Source organism: Cherax quadricarinatus, chromosome 6 (assembly GCF_038502225.1).
Source record: "Cherax quadricarinatus isolate ZL_2023a chromosome 6, ASM3850222v1, whole genome shotgun sequence".
NCBI classification, from domain to species: Eukaryota; Metazoa; Arthropoda; class Malacostraca; order Decapoda; family Parastacidae; genus Cherax; species Cherax quadricarinatus.
In genome coordinates, this window is record NC_091297.1 from 8731380 (window position 1) to 8753318 (window position 21939).

Sequence of the window (21939 nt, forward strand, 5' to 3'; positions counted from 1 at the left end):
AGTCAAGTCCCAAGAAGACTGCAAATCAAATATACAATACATTAATATCTCCGAATTGATACACACACACACACACACACAAACACACACACGCACGCACACAAACACACACACACACACAAACACACACACACGCGCGCGAGCGTACTTGCTAAACCATACGGTATATATACAATCTTATAATCCCCATTCTTACCCCTATTTCTAATCACCCAGGCACATTCTTCCAAGTCTGAGTCTTACTCACCCGTATTCGTCATCACCTGGGCACTAGCTACTCATCCAACCTGATTCACTTACCCATCCTTCTCATGTCAACTCACCTGAACACTCTGGAGGGCGATCCTTCTGAATGGTGTGGGGGATGAGCTTCCCATCAAGTCTGGAGCACCAGCAGTAGAAGGTGAAGTTGTGGCACTGTACCGGGGCGTAGGAGCCATCCGCCTGGCAGGTGGGCACGTATACATGCTCTCCGTTGGCCAGTTGTTCCTGCTTCGCTGCTCGCTCATCAAGACACTTCTCCGCAACTGTGGATACCACACCGGCAAGATGAGTATCTCTCTCTCTCTCTCTCTCTCTCTCTCTCTCTCTCTCTCTCTCTCTCTCTCTCTCTCTCTCTCTCTCTCTCTCTCTCTCTCTCTCTCACGTGTAACAACATAGACTTGTAATACAATACTGTAATCAGAAACAGGTATTAAGAAGCAATTATGAATAACAGATTATCACCATTGTATAAATTAATAAACTCATTACGACAGGCTAAGAACTCTTCACTTTAGACCAAGAATTAGAAAATGCAGCTGTGGTATGGTTTACACGCCTTAAAGAAGAGCATGGACATAAAAAACTAGATAAAGTTCTAAGAAAATGCTACTAAATGGATGCCAGAGCTCATGAAAGACGAAGGTTGTCAACACTGAAGACGTCCTTGAAGCTGAACATTGTAAGTGATGTAAATGATTTAGAAAACCGACAAGTTGAAGACAGAGATACTTGTGCAGTATTTCGGAATCTTTATTGTGGAAACGTTTCGCCAGCCTACATATCTGGGGGGTGTTCCTGGATGGAGTTCCTGGAGGGTGTTCCTGGAGGGTGTTCCTGGAGGGTGTTCTTGGAGGGTGTTCTTGCAGGGTGTTCTTAGAGGGTGTTCCTAGAGGATGTTCCTGGAGGGTGTTCTTAGAGGGTGTTCCTGGAGGGTGTTCCTGGAGGGTGCTCTTGGAGGGTGTTCTTGGAGGGTGTTCCTGGAGGGTGTTCCTGGAGGGTGTTCCTAGAGGATGTTCCTGGAGGGTGTTCTTGGAGGGTGTTCTTGCAGGGTGTTCTTAGAGGGTGTTCCTAGAGGATGTTCCTGGAGGGTGTTCTTAGAGGGTGTTCCTGGAGGGTGTTCCTGGAGGGTGCTCTTGGAGGGTGTTCTTGGAGGGTGTTCCTGGAGGGTGTTCTTGGAGGGTGTTCCTGGAGGGTGTTCCTGGAGGGTGTTCCTGGAGGGTGTTCCTAGAGGGTGCTCTTGGAGGGTGTTCTTGGAGGGTGTTAATGGAGGGTGTTCCTGTAGGGTGTTCTTGGAAGGTGTTCTTGGGGGTGTTCTTGGAGGATGTTTTTAGAGGGTGTTCTTGGAGGGTGTTCTTGGAGGGTGTTCCTGGAGGGTGTTCTTGGAGTGTTCCTGGAGGGTGTTCTTGGAGGGTGTTCTTGGAGGGTGTTCCTGGAGGGTGTTATTGGAGGGTGTTCCTGGAGGGATTTCTTGGAGGGTGTTCCTGGAGGGTGTTCTTGGAGGGTGTTCCTGGAGGGTGTTCTTGGAGAGTGTTCTTGGAGGGATTTCTTGGAGGGCGTTCCTAGAGGGTGTTCCTGGAGGGTGTTCTTGGAGGGTGTTCTTAGAGGGTGTTCCTAGAGGATGTTCCTGGAGGGTGTTCCTGGAGGGTGTTCCTGGAGGGTGCTCTTGGAGGGTGTTCTTGGAGGGTGTTCCTGGAGGGTGTTCTTGGAGGGTGTTCCTGAAGGATGCTCCTGAAGGATGCTCCTGCAGGGCGTTCCTGGAGGGTATTCTTGGAGGGTGTTCCTGGAGGGTATTCTAGGAGTGTTCCTGGAGGGTATTCCTGGAGGGTGTTCTTGGAGGGTGTTCCTGGAGGGTGTCCCTGGAGGGTATTCTTGGAGGATGTTCCTGGAGGGTGTTCCTGGAGGGTATTCTAGGAGGGTGTTCTTGGAGGGTGTTCCTTTAGGGTGTTCCTTTAGGGTGTTCCTGGAGGGTGTTCCTGGAGGATGTTCCTGGAGGGTGTTCCTGGAGGGTGTTTCTGGAGGGTGTTCCTGGAGGGTGTTCTTGGAGGGTGTTCCTGGAAGGTGTTTCTGGAGGGTGTTCCTGGAGGATGTTCCTGGAGGGTGTTCCTGGAGGGTGTTCCTGTAAGGTGTTCTTGGAGGGTGCTCTTGGAGGGTGTTCTTGGAGGGTGTTCCTGGAGGGTGTTCTTGGAGGGTGTTCTTGGAGGGTGTTCCTGGAGGGTGTTCTTGGAGGGTGCTCTTGGAGGGTGTACTTGGAGGGTGTTCCTGGAAGGTGTTCCTGGAGGGTGTTCCTGGAGGGTGTTCTTGTGGGTGTTCCTGTAAGGTGTTCTTGGAGGGTGCTCTTGGAGGGTGTTCTTGGAGGGTGTTCCTGGAGGGTGTTCTTGGAGGGTGTTCTTGGAGGGTGTTCCTGGAGGGTGTTCTTGGAGGGTGCTCTTGGAGGGTGTACTTGGAGGGTGTTCCTGGAGGGTATTTTAGGAGGGTGTTCTTGGAGGGTGTTCCTGGAGGGTGTTCTTGGAGGGTGTTCCTGGAGGGTGTTCCTGGAGGGTGTTCCTGGAGGGTGTTCCTAGAGGGTGTTCTTGGAGGGTGTTCTTGTAGGGTGTTTTTAGACGGTGTTCTTGGAGGGTGTTCTTGGAGGATGTTTTTAGACGGTGTTCTTGGAGGGTGTTCCTGGAGGGTGTTCTTGGAGGGTGTTCCTGGAGGGATTTCTTGGAGGGTGTTCCTGGAGGGTGTTCTTGGAGGGTGTTCCTGGAGGGTGTTCTTGGAGGGTGTTCCTGGAGGGTGTTCTTGGAGGGTGTTCCTGGGGGGATTTCTTGGAGGGCGTTCCTGGAGGGTGTTCCTGGAGGGTGTTCTTGGAGGGAGTTCCTGGAGGGTGTTCTTGGAGTAGGGTGTTCCTGGAGAGTGTTCTTGAAGGAGGGTGTTCCTGGAGGGTGTTCCTGGAGGGTGTTCCTGGAGGGTGTTCCTGGAGTGTTCCTGGAGGGTGTTCCTGGAGGGTGTTCCTGGAGGGTGTTCCTGGAGGGTGTTCCTGGAGTGTTCCTGGAGGGTGTTCCTGGAGGGTGTTCCTGGAGGGTGTTCCTGGAGGGTGTTCCTGGAGGGTGTTCCTAGAGGGTGTTCCTGGAGGGTGTTCCAGGGGTCAACGCCCCCGTGGCCCAGTCCTTCACCAGTCCTATACAGAGAAGAAGTTACTGGCTGGCGAATTGTTAACACAATAATTATTCACAAATATTCCAGAAGTATCTCGCCCAACACAGGTTGTAAACAATGAGAAAGTCATCGATGGTAACCAGGATGAAATGTCCAATTATTAAAAATACACACAAAATATAGAAAAATTAAAAAAATAAAAACATAAATAAAAATAAATCCAAAAGTAAAAAGCGGCAGCAGCTTCAAGTTGGATGGAATTTCCAACAAATAGAATGCACCAGTGAGGTACAACCAGACTTATTATATCAATAGATTACAGGGCCAAGTGTGCTCCATGGGGTCATTGTGGAAAGAAACAGTCACTCATCTGCTCGCAAACATGCAAGCTTGTGTTATACACACAACTGATAAGGTTATATACACCGAGGTATGTGTGCGTATCTCATTGCTCTTGTGTTCAGAGTTTTTTTTAACGTGTAACTTTGGGTTGTGTGCAGATGACACGCACTCGTATTGGCCCGCGGTGAAACTAAATCAACTATGACAGTACTCACGAAATCGTAATGACACGATTGTATACAAACCATACCACGGGTGGGGTTAGAACCCGCGATCAGAGAGTCATAAAACTCCAGACCGTCGCGTTAGCCACTGGACCAGCTAGCCACAATAAGATTCATCCAACTAGGTATATTTCTACACCATAGGTAGGTTAGCATAAGCACCACTGTGACTACAAATGCAAGTTTTGAGAATCTCTGATCGCGGGTTCTAACCCCACCCGTGGTTTGCTTCTTTTTTTTTTTTTAACTATGACAGCCCAATGTATTTCGATCGTTGCGCGACCCGAGAAAGGTATCCCCGTATCCATAACCCCAGTCCCCTGTGTCTGGATGCTCGTCACTGGAAGCGTTGAGAGCGCCGCACGCCTTGATAATGCAGTTTAAAATTAACGCTGTAGATTTGAGGGGTTTCAGAAGAGTCATTCACAAATTATCTTCAGGAAACTAATATCCAGATTTCTTGATTAAAAAAAAAATGGTAAATTAAGTTTACACAGCCCATACTTAATTCAGATCTTTCAAGGAAAAAAAATCGTAAAATACACATGAACATTAACCTTGAAGACAGACACTCAGAAGTTAAATTATTAAGTTATTAATTTGAAAGGGTTGAAACTAATCAGATACGACACTCAGAAATTATCACATGATCAGTATTTCAATAATTCCAGTATTTCAAGACTGACCAGCTTTTAAAAAAGTTTGATGTAACCTTAGTGTACACAACATACAAATTTTTGTAACTATGGTCTTGAGGAAACATAAATGTTACCGGAGAATACAAGAACGTTAAGCTAACTTAACCCAGGATAGTCAAAAATTGTAATTATTTCTGATCGGAAGAAACATTCTGGATTATTTCACAAAACTCGATTATTAAAACTAACAACATGATAACTTCCACAACCTAACATCAAGATATTGTTTCCCTGGAGGGAAACAGCAATACTAGAAGTTTCAAGCTGACCAGAAGAGGCATTCTCTAGATAAAACCCATCAATAGTTAAAGTTTGAAGTCGATCATTAACATTTAGCAGCCAATCAGAAGAAATTTCCCTTAGTTATTGGAAAAAAATTCAATGTCACTTTTTAATTAATAAAACAAACAAACTTGGTCTTATGCCAACCAATGGCAGTGTGATTCTTGTGTTCTGAACATAACACCAGTGGTGGAAATTTGAAGCCGATCAGATGAGTCATTCTCCAGTTATGTCATGGATTCCAATGATTCCAAGTTTTTCTTAGCTATTTTACTACATAAACAAATTGGTTTAGAAAGATACGTAAGCAAACACTAGGACATATTTATTAGAAAACGTTTCGGTCCTGGGACCGAAACGTTTTCTAATAAATATGTCCTAGTGTTTGCTTACGTGTCTTTCTAAACCAACTTGTCGGTATTTATTACCAAGATTTATACGAGGAACAAATTTGGCAGCACGCTTACGAATCAACCATTAATTACGAATCAACCATTAATTACGAATCAACCATTAATTACGAATTAACCATTAATTACGAATCAACCATTAATTACGAATCAACCATTAATTACGAATCAACCATTAATTACGAATTAACCATTAATTACGAATTAACCATTAATTACGAATCAACCATTAACTACGAATTAACCATTAATTACGAATTAACCATTAATTACGAATCAACCATTAATTACGAATCAACCATTAATTACGAATTAACCATTAATTACGAATTAACCATTAATTACGAATCAACCATTAATTACGAATCAACCATTAATTACGAATCAACCATTAATTACGAATCAACCATTAATTACGAATTAACCATTAATTACGAATTAACCATTAATTACGAATCAACCATTAATTACGAATCAACCATTAATTACGAATCAACCATTAATTACGAATTAACCATTAATTAAGAATTAACCATTAATTACGAATCAACCATTAATTACGAATCAACCATTAATTACGAATTAACCATTAATTACGAATTAACCATTAATTACGAATCAACCATTAATTACGAATCAACCATTAATTACGAATCAACCATTAATTACGAATCAACCATTAATTACGAATCAACCATTAATTACGAATTAACCATTAATTACGAATTAACCATTAATTACGAATTAACCATTAATTACGAATTAACCATTAATTACGAATCAACCATTAATTACGAATCAACCATTAATTACGAATTAACCATTAATTACGAATTAACCATTAATTACGAATTAACCATTGATTACGAATCAACCATTAATTACGAATCAACCATTAATTACGAATTAACCATTAATTACGAATCAACCATTAATTACGAATCAACCATTAATTACGAATCAACCATTAATTACGAATCAACCATTAATTACGAATCAATCATTAATTACGAATCAACCATTAATTACGAATCAACCATTAATTACGAATCAACCATTAATTACGAATCAACCATTAATTACGAATTAAGCATTAATTACGAATCAACCATTAATTACGAATCAACCATTAATTACGAATCAACCATTAATTACGAATCAACCATTAATTACGAATCAATCATTAATTACGAATCAATCATTAATTACAAATCAACCATTAATTACGAATCAACCATTAATTACAAATCAACCATTAATTACGAATAAACCATTAATTACGAATCAATCATTAATTACGAATCAACCATTAATTACGAATCAACCATTAATTACGAATCAATCATTAATTACGAATCAACCATTAATTACGAATCAACCATTAATTACGAATCAACCATTAATTACGAATCAATCATTAATTACGAATCAATCATTAATTACAAATCAACCATTAATTACGATTCAACCATTAATTACGAATCAATCATTAATTACAAAACAACCATTAATTACGAATCAACCATTAATTACGAATCAATCATTAATTACAAATCAACCATTAATTACGAATCAACCATTAATTACGAATCAACCATTAATTACGAATCAATCATTAATTACAAATCAATCATTAATTACGAATCAACCATTAATTACGAATCAATCATTAATTACGAATCAACCATTAATTACGAATCAACCATTAATTACGAATCAACCATTAATTACGAATCAACCATTAATTACGAATCAACCATTAATTACGAATCAATCATTAATTACGAATCAATCATTAATTACAAATCAACCATTAATTACGAATCAACCATTAATTACGAATCAATCATTAATTACAAATCAACCATTAATTACTAATCAACCAATTAATTACGAATCAACCATTAATTACGAATCAACCATTAATTACGAATCAACCATTAATTACGAATCAATCATTAATTACGAATCAATCATTAATTACAAATCAACCATTAATTACGAATCAACCATTAATTACGAATCAATCATTAATTACAAATCAACCATTAATTACGAATCAACCATTAATTACGAATCAATCATTAATTACAAATCAACCATTAATTACGAATCAACCATTAATTACGAATCAATCATTAATTACGAATCAATCATTAATTACAAATCAACCATTAATTACGAATCAACCATTAATTACGAATCAATCATTAATTACAAATCAACCATTAATTACGAATCAACCATTAATTACGAATCAATCATTAATTACGAATCAATCATTAATTACGAATCAACCATTAATTACGAATCAATCATTAATTACGAATCAATCATTAATTACAAATCAACCATTAATTACTAATCAACCATTAATTACGAATCAACCATTAATTACAAATCAACCATTAATTACGAATCAACCATTAATTACGAATCAACCATTGATTACGAATTAACCATTAATTACGAATCAACCATTGATTACGAATCAACCATTAATTACGAATCAACCATTAATTACGAATCAACCATTAATTACGAATCAACCATTAATTACGAATCAACCATTAATTACGAATCAACCATTAATTACGAATCAACCATTGATTACGAATTAACCATTAATTACGAATCAACCATTGATTACGAATCAACCATTAATTACGAATCAACCATTAATTACGAATCAACCATTAATTACGAATCAACCATTAATTACGAATCAACCATTAATTACGAATCAACCATTAATTACGAATCAACCGTTAATTACGAATCAACCATTGATTACGAATTAACCATTAATTACGAATCAACCATTAATTACGAATCAACCATTAATTACGAATCAACCATTAATTACGAATTAACCATTAATTACGAATCAACCATTAATTACGAATCAACCATTAATTACGAATCAACCATTAATTACGAATCAACCATTAATTACGAATCAACCATTGATTACGAATTAACCATTAATTACGAATCAACCATTAATTACGAATCAACCATTAATTACGAATCAACCATTAATTACGAATCAACCATTAATTACGAATCAACCATTGATTACGAATTAACCATTAATTACGAATCAACCATTAATTACGAATCAACCATTAATTACGAATCAACCATTAATTACGAATTAACCATTAATTACGAATCAACCATTAATTACGAATCAACCATTAATTACAAATCAACCATTAATTATGAATCAACCATTAATTACGAATCAACCATTGATTACGAATTAACCATTAATTACGAATCAACCATTAATTACGAATCAACCATTAATTACGAATCAACCATTAATTACGAATCAACCACTAATTACGAATTAACCATTAATTACGAATCAACCATTAATTACGAATTAACCATTAATTACGAATCAACCATTAATTACGAATCAACCATTAATTACGAATCAACCATTAATTACGAATCAACCATTAATTACGAATCAACCATTAATTACTCCATTAAGAAGATGAAAATTATAATTTTAGCAAAAAAAAGGGAAAAAAATAGTTGTCAAAGATATTTGTGTGTATTTAGGGTATTTTTGGGTGGGGGGGGGGGTTGTTGAATTCGAAAAATGTCAGTAGGTTTTTCAGATTGGCTTTCCAGTTTGTGAGATACTGCATACCAACCCCCAGTTAACAGTGAACTTAGCCATAAAGTTTGTTTATGTATATGTACTGTTAATATGTTTGTAGAGGTAGTTTTAATAAAGATTAGATTTGTATTTTTAAATTATTTAACATTTAACGAAAGGAGTTGTATCAACAGCGATCATCTGACAATATTGTAACCTTTGTTATTTTTCTCCAGATAAACATGAGTTCTTCACGAAGAGTCTGCTTAAACAATCCCAATGCATTTTGCTACATTTGTGGCGAATACTCTTTGTAAAAACAAAGAAAAAATATCATTGATTTTGTTAAAACAAGATTATCTTGCTTATTTAGGAGTGGCACTTGGAGAACAAGACAAGTCTTGGCCTCCCCATATGGTTTGTAAAACCTGTGTAGATTGCTTAAAATATTGGAAAAATAGGTAAAAGGAAAAGTTTAAACTTGGGTGTACCTATGGTGTGGTGAGAACCGAAAAATCACCATGACCACTGTTATTTCTGTATAGTGAATGTGAAAGGTTTTAGTCTACGCAAGACGGTCAAGTGGGAATATCCTGATTTGAAGTCAGCAAGATCTGTGCCACACAACGAAGATATTCCCATTCCAGTGTTTACAACACTGCCTGACCTTCCACTATAAGATGTTGAAAAAACTCAGGGTTTAGGATGTAACACATGTGATAACAGTTCTCCCAAGAATAACTCAATATGATACGTGGCCTCAGTCCGTCAAAGCAAGCATCTGAACTTTTAGCATCCAGACTAAAAGAAAAGAACTGTCTACAACAAGAAGTTAAAATAAGAGTTTACTGGAAAAGAGAGGTTGAACTCCTTCCTTACTTCAGCCAAGATGAAGAGCTTGTATATTGTAATAACACCCCTGGACTTCTTCGACTGCGACCATAATATCGCCCAGGAGATTGACGGCTGTTTATTGATAGTTCCATTAGAAGCTTGAAATGTATCTTATTGCACAATGGTAGCCAATATGTATCTCTTCCAACTGCTCACTCAGCAAAACTTTAAGAAAAATACGAAAATATAAAAAAGGCATTGCAGAAGCTATGCTATCATGAGCACAAGATGTTATTCGTGATCTGAAGATGGTAAACTTCTGGCTTGGGCAACAGAGTGGATATACAAAGTACCTTTGTTTCATCTGTTTATGGGACAGTAGGGTGAAGGCAGTTCATTGGACAAAAGAGACATGACCTTCAAGAAATAACATGACTGTAGGTGCAGCTAACATTATTAACGAGCCAATGGTTGACAGGGATAACATTATTCTGTCACCAATCCATATTAAGTTAGGGCTAATGAAGCAGTTCGTTAAGGCCTTGGGCAAAGACGACAACTGCTTCAAATACATTTGTAGATCGTTCCCTAGACTAAGTATGGAAAACTGAAAGCTGGAATCTTTGACTGTCCTCAAATTTAAAAGCTTATCAAGGATTATAATTTCACAAAATTTATGAACGGTGTTGAAGTTTCCGCATGATGCAGTTATGTGTCAGTTGTCAAGAACTTTTTGGGTAATAACAAAGAGGACAATTATGAAGAACTGGTGCAAAACATGCTGACAAGCTTTAATAATTTAGAAGCTAATACAAGCATAAAGGTATACTTTCTCCATAGTCACCTAGACAGAGTTCCACATAATCTTGGTGAGGTCAGTGAGGAACAAGGGAAGATGTTCCAGCAAGATGTACAAGATATGGGGGAAAGTTATCGAGGCAGATGTGACACACACGATGGTAGACCATTACTGGAAAATCGTACAAACAACATTTTCATATGCGTAATTAGTGGTATCCAAATTATCTTAGTATGTTAATCTGTTATTATACAGCAGCGGTGGGCAAGTTCTTCGACAACAAAAACGACATTTCTGAATGTTCGTGAACAACAGTAAATATTTTAAAACTTTATTCATATACAATAAAAAGTGCAACTAATCAGTAGTCCTACTCACCAAAGTAGAATATAATTAATCTCTGCTCGTTGAAGACTCCGAGTCCTCATGTTTGCAGTTAATAGTTTAAAATCTGGCTGGTAGGATATCAAAGCTTTTCTAAGAAACTCAGTGAGGTGACTGTTCGTGATGATAGCACCATGTTTTGACTCGACAGATTTCATTACAGAGAGAGATTCACAGCAGTAAGTTATCCCCAAAAACAGAGAGTAGTGAGAAGCCAGTTTTCTGAAGACTTTGATACATGGCTTCTGGGATTTGTTTCCTTAAGTGAGTAGAGATGAGCTTTTATGTACCAGTTTCAAACCCACATCTTCCTGCAGCTCAATAAGCTCTGTTTCTATTGAAGCAACATTCAAGGCAGAATGTGCAGGAACAGGACATCCATCGTTGATGACATCAGTCACTAAAGATGCAATAACAGGACATACATCGTTGATGATATCAATCACTAAAGGTGCAACAACAGGACATCCATCGTTGATGACATCAATCACTAAAAGATTCACAAGAGATTCAAAACATAGCTATAACTTTTTAGTTTTTCAAACCTGTTCTAAATTAGTTTTTCAAACCTGTTCTAAATTAGTTTTTCAAACCTGTTCTAAATTAGTTTTTCAAACCTGTTCTAAATTAGTTTTTCAAACCTGTTCTAAATTAGTTTTTCAAACCTGTTCTAAATTAGTTTTTCAAACCTGTTCTAAATTAGTTTTTCAAACCTGTTCTAAATTAGTTTTTCAAACCTGCTTTCAAAATCAATATCAAGTGTTTCTAAGTTTCCTTCGTATTGTTTCACTTTACTGTCTTTAATTTAAGTTTGGAAAAGTGGTCAAATTTCTTTGTCAGATTTCTTTGAAAAATATTTATTTTATTCTGAAAGCCGATTTGGGAAGTTCTGTAATAACTCTGTTCCTTGAAGTGCCAGATTTAAATATTGATGGTGATGCATTACATCTGTAAATAACATCAGATCCTGAACACATTCGTGATCTTCTAGTTGTGGGTATTTCATTTTCTTTTTCTTTCATTATTACAACCCAGGAGTCCCAAAGGCCTGTTATCCCGGGTGTAAAGGAAGCAAAATAAACACAGCAGAAAAACTTTTGACTTGTATTATCCTTCACCAATTTAGAGCAGATGTACACTATATACAACAATAGGTATTAGTGCACACCACGGTAAGCAAGGCAGAATAGAAGCCACTAGAGAGCAGACCGTGCTTCAACCAGCTCTAGAATGGGAATGACAAGGGCAGACAGGTGAGTGGTACCCACAACACCTCTGCGATTGCCAAAACCATCTTCTCATTGGCTGGAACCTGGGTACTGATTGAACGACGGGGCCCCATCAACCCTTAGTAGATGGTTCGCTGGTTGGGGGACATAGTCTTTCAATGAGGGTGTGTACATGCGCAGAATAAAGGTTACGTACTCTTTGCATGCCACATTCATGAAAGTAATGATTGGTTCGAAAATAACAAGGTTATTCAAAAGATTGGTAATTGATAGTCATCTTACAATACAGTAAAATGAAAGGTCACTTGACTTTTCTTCAAGCTTCAGCTCCTGAATGAAATGTCTAAATTCATTGTGTGTTTTGGCACTTGTCCGAATGAAATTCACAATTTTTAAAACACAATTTGTGACATTGTTAAACTTGAAGTATTTATTTACTAAATGCTGAAGGTGGATAATACAGTGGATAAAGAGAATTCAGGATAGTTAAGATCATGTGTCAACTGCCCAACTACCTGGAGGAGAGGGTTTACCTGGAGAGGGTTTCGGGGGACAATGCCCCCAGGCCTCACTAGGCCAGTATTTTGACCTACCACAGGTCAATAAGCATTTAGTAAAGCTCTGTTAAGTGCATTCTTGACGTTCAGTACATTTTGTGGTTTTCTCTAAACTTATCAGGTCCACAAATTCGTCTTTTATATTTCCATCGGTTATAAGATAGCAAACAAATATAGCTGAGGGATATCTTGAATGTCTGTAGATTCATCCAATGTTAAGTTGAAAGCAACACAGCTCATCACTCTGCAGTGAACATATGATTGTACAACTAATTTCAGAAATGCTTCTCTCAGTAGTGCGGCAGAAGAAAGGAATTTGTTCTACTAAGTTTTGAGTTCTCTGGAGCCGGAATTACAATCACTTCACTAATATTCTTTTCAACAAATTCTCCATGACTGTTAGGTAGTTAACTTCGAACTATATTCTAAGCTATAACAAAACTAGCTTCGATAGCCACATCACTTTGCTGACAGAGGGAAAATAGACTATTTTGTTGAGTGACTAAATTAAATTATTTTTTTCTAAGGGTTACATTCAAGTGACGCTTTAAATTGCGAACATTAAAGTAGCTGAATGTTGTGTGACAGATAAGACACAGATCTTCCACCCTTAACAGTAAAAGCAAAATCGTCCTCCCATTGTTTAAACATTCTCTTTTCTTGTTCGTATTTCCGTTTTATATTCTTCTATTGCTCGGTCATTATAAACAAAGGTTTTATAGCTTTAACTATAATCAATATTATATATTTATTAATCAGAAGAGTACTTATCTGTACTGCACTGCACTAGTTATGTTCCACTACCGCCACGGAAGCGTAACTTGTAAGTACTGAGTGAAGAGTGATGGTGCAGAGTCCACTTGTAAATATCTTTTGATTATGTTCAGTGAATTTAAACAGCAGTATGGACACATAATGCATATCGGTATTTGAGAAAATAATGCGAATTACCTTTATAATATATATATATATATATATATATATATATATATATATATATATATATATATATATATATATATATAGGGACGTACCACCTCTAGAACTTTACTGGAGACTTTCATCCTCAGAAGAGACAATAATATATATATGTATATATATATATATATATATATATATATATATATATATATATATAAATATATATATATATATATATATATAATTATCACACTGGCCGATTCCCACCAAGGCAGGGTGGCCCGAAAAAGAAAAACTTTCACCATCATTCACTCCATCACTGTCTTGCCAGAAGGGTGCTTTACACTACAGTTTTTAAACTGCAACATTAACACCCCTCCTTCAGAGTGCAGGCACTGTACTTCCCATCTCCAGGACTCAAGTCCGGCCTGCCGGTTTCCCTGAATCCCTTCATAAATGTTACCTTGCTCACACTCCAACAGCACGTCAAGTATTAAAAACCATTTGTCTCCATTCACTCCTATCAAACACGCTCACGCATGCCTGCTGGAAGTCCAAGCCCCTCGCACACAAAACCTCCTTTACCCCCTCCCTCCAACCCTTCCTAGGCCGACCCCTACCCCGCCTTCCTTCCACTACAGACTGATACACTCTTGAAGTCATTCTGTTTCGCTCCATTCTCTCTACATGTCCGAACCACCTCAACAACCCTTCCTCAGCCCTCTGGACAACAGTTTTGGTAATCCCGCACCTCCTCCTAACTTCCAAACTACGAATTCTCTGCATTATATTCACACCACACATTGCCCTCAGACATGACATCTCCACTGCCTCCAGCCTTCTCCTCGCTGCAACATTCATCACCCACGCTTCACACCCATATAAGAGCGTTGGTAAAACTATACTCTCATACATTCCCCTCTTTGCCTCCAAGGACAAAGTTCTCTGTCTCCACAGACTCCTAAGTGCACCACTCACTCTTTTTCCCTCATCAATTCTATGATTCACCTCATCTTTCATAGACCCATCCGCTGACACGTCCACTCCCAAATACCTGAATACGTTCACCTCCTCCATACTCTCTCCCTCCAATCTGATATTCAATCTTTCATCACCTAATCTTTTTGTTATCCTCATAACCTTACTCTTTCCTGTATTCACCTTTAATTTTCTTCTTTTGCACACCCTACCAAATTCATCCACCAATCTCTGCAGCTTCTCTTCAGAATCTCCCAAAAGCACAGTGTCATCAGCAAAGAGCAGCTGTGACAACTCCCACTTTGTGTGTGATTCTTTATCTTTTAACTCCACGCCTCTTGCCAAGACCCTCGCATTTACTTCTCTTACAACCCCATCTATAAATATATTAAACAACCACGGTGACATCACACATCCTTGTCTAAGGCCTACTTTTACTGGGAAAAAATTTCCCTCTTTCCTACATACTCTAACTTGAGCCTCACTATCCTCGTAAAAACTCTTCACTGCTTTCAGTAACCTACCTCCTACACCATACACTTGCAACATCTGCCACATTGCCCCCCTATCCACCCTGTCATACGCCTTTTCCAAATCCATAAATGCCACAAAGACCTCTTTAGCCTTATCTAAATACTGTTCACTTATATGTTTCACTGTAAACACCTGGTCCACACACCCCCTACCTTTCCTAAAGCCTCCTTGTTCATCTACTATCCTATTCTCTGTCTTACTCTTAATTCTTTCAATTATAACTCTACCATACACTTTACCAGGTACACTCAACAGACTTATCCCCCTATAATTTTTGCACTCTCTTTTATCCCCTTTGCCTTTATACAAAGGAACTATGCATGCTCTCTGCCAATCACTAGGTACCTTACCCTCTTCCATACATTTATTAAATAATTGCACCAACCACTCCAAAACTATATCCCCACCTGCTTTTAACATTTCTATCTTTATCCCATCAATCCCGGCTGCCTTACCCCCTTTCATTTTACCTACTGCCTCACGAACTTCCCTCACACTCACAACTGGCTCTTCCTCATTCCTACAAGATGTTATTCCTCCTTGCCCTATACACGAAATCACAGCTTCCCTATCTTCATCAACATTTAACAATTCCTCAAAATATTCCCTCCATCTTCCCAATACCTCTAACTCTCCATTTAATAACTCTCCTCTCCTATTTTTAACTGACAAATCCATTTGTTCTCTAGGCTTTCTTAACTTGTTAATCTCACTCCAAAACTTTTTCTTATTTTCAACAAAATTTGTTGATAACATCTCACCCACTCTCTCATTTGCTCTCTTTTTACATTGCTTCACCACTCTCTTAACCTCTCTCTTTTTCTCCATATACTCTTCCCTCCTTGCATCACTTCTACTTTGTAAAAACTTCTCATATGCTAACTTTTTCTCCCTTACTACTCTCTTTACATCATCATTCCACCAATCGCTCCCCTTCCCTCCTGCACCCACTTTCCTGTAACCACAAACTTCTGCTGAACACTCTAACACTACATTTTTAAACCTACCCCATACCTCTTCGACCCCATTGCCTATGCTCTCATTAGCCCATCTATCCTCCAATAGCTGTTTATATCTTACCCTAACTGCCTCCTCTTTTAGTTTATAAACCTTCACCTCTCTCTTCCCTGATGCTTCTATTCTCCTTGTATCCCATCTACCTTTTACTCTCAGTGTAGCTACAACTAGAAAGTGATCTGATATATCTGTGGCCCCTCTATAAACATGTACATCCTGAAGTCTACTCAACAGTCTTTTATCTACCAATACATAATCCAACAAACTACTGTCATTTCGCCCTACATCATATCGTGTATACTTATTTATCCTCTTTTTCTTAAAATATGTATTACCTATAACTAAACCCCTTTCTATACAAAGTTCAATCAAAGGGCTCCCATTATCATTTACACCTGGCACCCCAAACTTACCTACCACACCCTCTCTAAAAGTTTCTCCTACTTTAGCATTCAGGTCCCCTACCACAATTACTCTCTCACTTGGTTCAAAGGCTCCTATACATTCACTTAACATTTCCCAAAATCTCTCTCTCTCCTCTGCATTCCTCTCTTCTCCAGGTGCATACACGCTTATTATGACCCACTTCTCGCATCCAACCTTTACTTTAATCCACATAATTCTTGAATTTACACATTCATATTCTCTTTTCTCCTTCCATAACTGATCATTTAACATTACTGCTACCCCTTCCTTTGCTCTAACTCTCTCAGATACTCCAGATTTAATCCCATTTATTTCCCCCCACTGAAACTCTCCTACCCCCTTCAGCTTTGTTTCGCTTAGAGCCAGGACATCCAACTTCTTTTCATTCATAACATCAGCAATCATCTGTTTCTTGTCATCCGCACTACATCCACGCACACTTAAACATCCCAGTTTTATAAAGTTTTTCTTCTTCTCTTTTTTAGTAAATGTATACAGGAGAAGGGGTTACTAGCCCATTGCTCCCGGCATTTTAGTCGCCTCATACGACACGCATGGCTTACGGAGGAAAGATTCTTTTCCACTTCCCCATGGACAATAGAAGAAATAAAAAAGAACAAGAGCTATTTAGAAAAAGGAGAAAAACCTAGATGTATGTATATATATATATGCATGTGCGTGTCTGTGAAGTGTGACCAAAGTGTAAGTAGGAGTAGCAAGATATCCCTGTTATCTAGCGTGTTTATGAGACAGAAAAAGAAACCAGCAATCCTACCATCATGCAAAACAGTTACAGGTTTTTGTTTCACAGTCATCTGGCAGGACGGTAGTACTTCCCTGGGTGGTTGCTGTCTACCAACCTACTACCTGTATATATATATATATATATATATATATATATACATATATATATACATATATATATACATATATATATACATGTATATATATATATATATATATATATATATATATATATATATATATATATATATATATATATATTATATATATAGGATGGGGTCCACCTCTGGTGTAAATTGTGGGACCCATAGCCTCGGAGAAGTGGATAAAAAGGCTTCAAGGAAAAACATTTGAATTTGTTCCTGAAGCTGTTTGAATATTCCACTTCCCCTACCACCCCATCTTTTCATATTTATTTCAAATTTATATATATATATATATATATATATATATATATATATATATATATATATTTATATATATATATATATATATATAAACTGGAGTTTGCCTGGAGAGAGTTCCGGGGGTCAACGCCCCCGCGGCCCGGTCTGTGACCAGGCCTCCTGGTGGATCAGAGCCTGATCAACCAGGCTGTTGCTGCTGGCTGCACGCAAACCAACGTACGAGCCACAGCCCGGCTGGTCAGGAACCGACTTTAGGTGCTTGTCCAGTGCCAGCTTGAAGACTGCCAGGGGTCTGTTGGTAATCCCCCTTATGTATGCTGGGAGGCAGTTGAACAGTCTCGGGCCCCTGACACTTACTGTATGGTCTCTTAACGTGCTAGTGACACCCCTGTTTTTCATTGAGGGGATGTTGCATCGTCTGCCAAGTCTTTTGCTTTCGTAGTGAGTGATTTTCGTGTGCAAGTTCGGTACTAGTCCCTCTAGGATTTTCCAGGTGTATATAATCATGTATCTCTCCCGCCTGCGTTCCAGGGAATACAGTTTTAGGAACCTCAAGCGCTCCCAGTAATTGAGGTGTTTTATCTCCGTTATGCGAGCCGTGAAGGTTCTCTGTACATTTTCTAGGTCAGCAATTTCACCTGCCTTGAAAGGTGCTGTTAGTGTGCAGCAATATTCCAGCCTAGATAGAACAAGTGACCTGAAGAGTGTCATCATGGGCTTGGCCTCCCTAGTTTTGAAGGTTCTCATTATCCATCCTGTCATTTTTCTAGCAGATGCGATTGATACAATGTTATGGTCCTTGAAGGTGAGATCCTCCGACATGATCACTCCCAGGTCTTTGACGTTGGTGTTTCGCTCTATTTTGTGGCCAGAATTTGTTTTGTACTCTGATGAAGATTTAATTCCCTCGTGTTTACCATATCTGAGTAATTGAAATTTCTCATCGTTGAACTTCATATTGTTTTCTGCAGCCCACTGAAAGATTTGGTTGATGTCCGCCTGGAGCCTTGCAGTGTCTGCAATGGAAGACACTGTCATGCAGATTCGGGTGTCATCTGCAAAGGAAGACACGGTGCTGTGGCTGACATCCTTGTCTATGTCAGATATGAGGATGAGGAACAAGATGGGAGCGAGTACTGTGCCTTGTGGAACAGAGCTTTTCACCGTAGCTGCCTCGGACTTTACTCTGTTGACGACTACTCTCTGTGTTCTGTTAGTGAGGAAATTATAGATCCATCGACCGACTTTTCCTGTTATTCCTTTAGCACGCATTTTGTGCGCTATTACGCCATGGTCACACTTGTCGAAGGCTTTTGCAAATTCTGTATATATTACATCTGCATTTCTTTTGTCTTCTAGTGCATTTAGGACCTTGTCGTAATGATCCAATAGTTGAGACAGACAGGAGCGACCTGTTCTAAACCCATGTTGCCCTGGGTTGTGTAACTGATGGGTTTCTAGATGGGTGGTGATCTTGCTTCTTAGGACCCTTTCAAAGATTTTTATATGGGATGTTAGTGCTATCGGACTGTAGTTCTTTGCTGTTGCTTTACTGCCCCCTTTGTGGAGTGGGGCTATGTCTGTTGTTTTTAGTAACTGTGGGACGACCCCCGTGTCCATGCTCCCTTTCCCTCTCCCTCTCCATATGAGTAGTCACGAAAGCACTTGGAAATTCTCTATTCTTTCACAGTGGCTGTTTTGCATATTCTGAACTCACCTGTTTACTGTGATCTTATTGCATATATATATATATATATATATATATATATATATATATATATATATATATATATATATATATATATATATATATATATATATATATATATATATATATATATATATATATATATATATATATATATATATATATATATTATAGATTATTAATATAAAATTTTATGTGATAAATGGTTTGAAAAACCGACAAGTTGAAGATTGAGACACGTATGCAACATATGGGAATCATCACTCCTCCTCCTGCTTCGCCTCGCCTGACTACAATATATAAACCACTTCTCCGGCCATATGCTGCACTTTCTACAAGAGTGATGGACTGAACACATCGATTCCAGGTTGAGGGACTGATTACCTCAAACTCCTCCTCCTCTCCTTGCCCATTTCTACTTTGTAGCATCAGTGATCACTGTAGCATCAGCGATCACTATAGCAATATTGTCTCAAGAACCTCACTGAGTACCTTCGGAAGCCGCATGCGGCTACCAAGCCGCAGTTTGCCCACCGTTGTTATATAAAATAAAGTGCCAGTATATACTGCATGATTTGACTTTTGCATGATCTAAAAAATATTTTCAATGCAATTTGTAAGTTAGCCTCGCCTGTTCAATGGATTTTCACATCTAATATGTGAAAATATATTGAAATTTAGGAAACGGAAGATTGGATATCAGATTGGAGGGAGAGAGTATGGAGGAGGTGAATGTATTCAGATATTTAGGAGTGGACGTGTCAGCAGATGGGTCTATGAAGGATAAGGTGAATCATAGAATTGATGAAAGGAAAAAGGTGAGTGGTGCACTGAGGAGTCTGTGAAGACAAAGAACATTATCCATGGAAGCAAAGAGAGTAATACATGAGAGTATAGCTATACCAATGCTCTTTTATGGGTGTGAGGCATGGATGGTGAATGCTACAAGGAGAAGGCTGGAGGCAGTGGAGATGTCATGTCTGAGAGCAATGTGTGGGGTGAGTATAATGCAGAGAATTCATAGTTTTGAGATTAGGAGGAGGTGTGGGATTACCAAAGGGCTGAGGAGGGGTTGCTGTGGTGGTTCGGACATGCAGAGAGAATGGAACAAAACAAAATGACTTCGAGTGTATAAATCTGTAGTGGAGGGAAGGCGGGGTAGAGGTAAGTCTAGGAAAGGATGGAAGGAGGGGGTAAAGGAGGTTTTGTGTGCGAGGGGCTTGGACTTCCAGCAAGCGTGCATGAGCGTGTTAGGAGTAAATGGAGACAAATGGTTTTTAGGATTTGACGTGCTGTTGGAGTGTGAGCAGGGTAATGTTTATGAAGGGATTCAGGTAAACCGGCAGGCCGGACTTCGAGTCGTGGAGATGGGAAGTACAGTGTCTGCACTCTGAAGGAGGGGTGTTAATGTTGCAGTTTTATAACTGTAGTGTAAGCGCGTCTCTGGCAAGACAGTGGAGTGAATGATGAAAGTTTTTCTTTTTCGGGTCACCCTGCCTTGGTGGGAAACGGCCGATGTGTTAATAAAAAAAAAAATCTTTTATGTTTTTCAGTGGGATACCAAATTTATCAAACACTAGAGCTAAACAAGGAAACTCGATGACATATTCGGAATCAGCACCACAAATTTATCCTAAAATCGGTGTAACATCATTGACCAGTGAATTATTTAACATAATATAGCATAAATAAAAATTTCACACTATTTTGCACATAAAATGGTCAAATCTGCTGAACTCTCCATCACAGTCGATTTTTTTGTCATCTTTTGTTGAACATTTGATGGTTCGCCGCTGAGGATTTTGAAAATCTGAACCATTCCCGGAGGATGGGGATGGGTTCACAAACCTTGGTCAAAAGGCACGTGAACCTGACCATTGTTCCAAAAATTTGGTCTTGGTTACCGTACAAGTGTTGGAAATTTGGAGGCGATTGCATGAGTAAAATAAAATCTAAAAGTTGGAGGAAGGAAAAAATGGAGGAAAAAAATTCAGGCAAACTCTTAAAGGTACCCTTTCTGGGATACATAATAATAATAATAATAATAATAATAATAATAATAATAATAATAATAATAATAATAATAATAATAAACAGAATTACTTCGCAATATCTTAGTATAGAGCAAGTAACAAGAGAGATGTATTAACAATATAAGCACTTTGTAACTAATGTTGGCAGCATCTAACAAAAACCTGCCGGACTCCATTACACAACAGTAATTTCAAAAGCTACGAGTATTTACACAGATCCAGACTGGCGCTGATTTCGACAGTGTCGTCTCGGCTACGTCCACTAGCAGGAAGAGAGATGCTGCGTATATTAACTCGCCCTCTCTACCCTCTAGGCAAAATCTAAAAATCTAAATCCCCTCTTACCTAGTCTCATTTAATCCTCTCTCTCTCTCTCTCTCTCTCTCTCTCTCTCTCT

The 21939-nt window shown here is 38.6% G+C and overlaps 1 protein-coding gene across 10 annotated transcripts in view; it reads right to left on the bottom strand.

Annotated features, from left to right (window-relative positions):
- The window catches only part of LOC128691929 (SPARC-related modular calcium-binding protein 1), a 741978-nt gene that overhangs the window by 432016 nt on the left and 288023 nt on the right, over positions 1-21939 (bottom strand). For all 10 annotated transcript variants that reach the window (XM_070080108.1, XM_070080089.1, XM_070080126.1 and 7 more), the window contains one exon: positions 324-527. In XM_070080108.1, coding sequence (XP_069936209.1) covers positions 324-527 — 204 coding nt within the window. The remainder of the gene's footprint in view (positions 1-323; positions 528-21939) is intronic.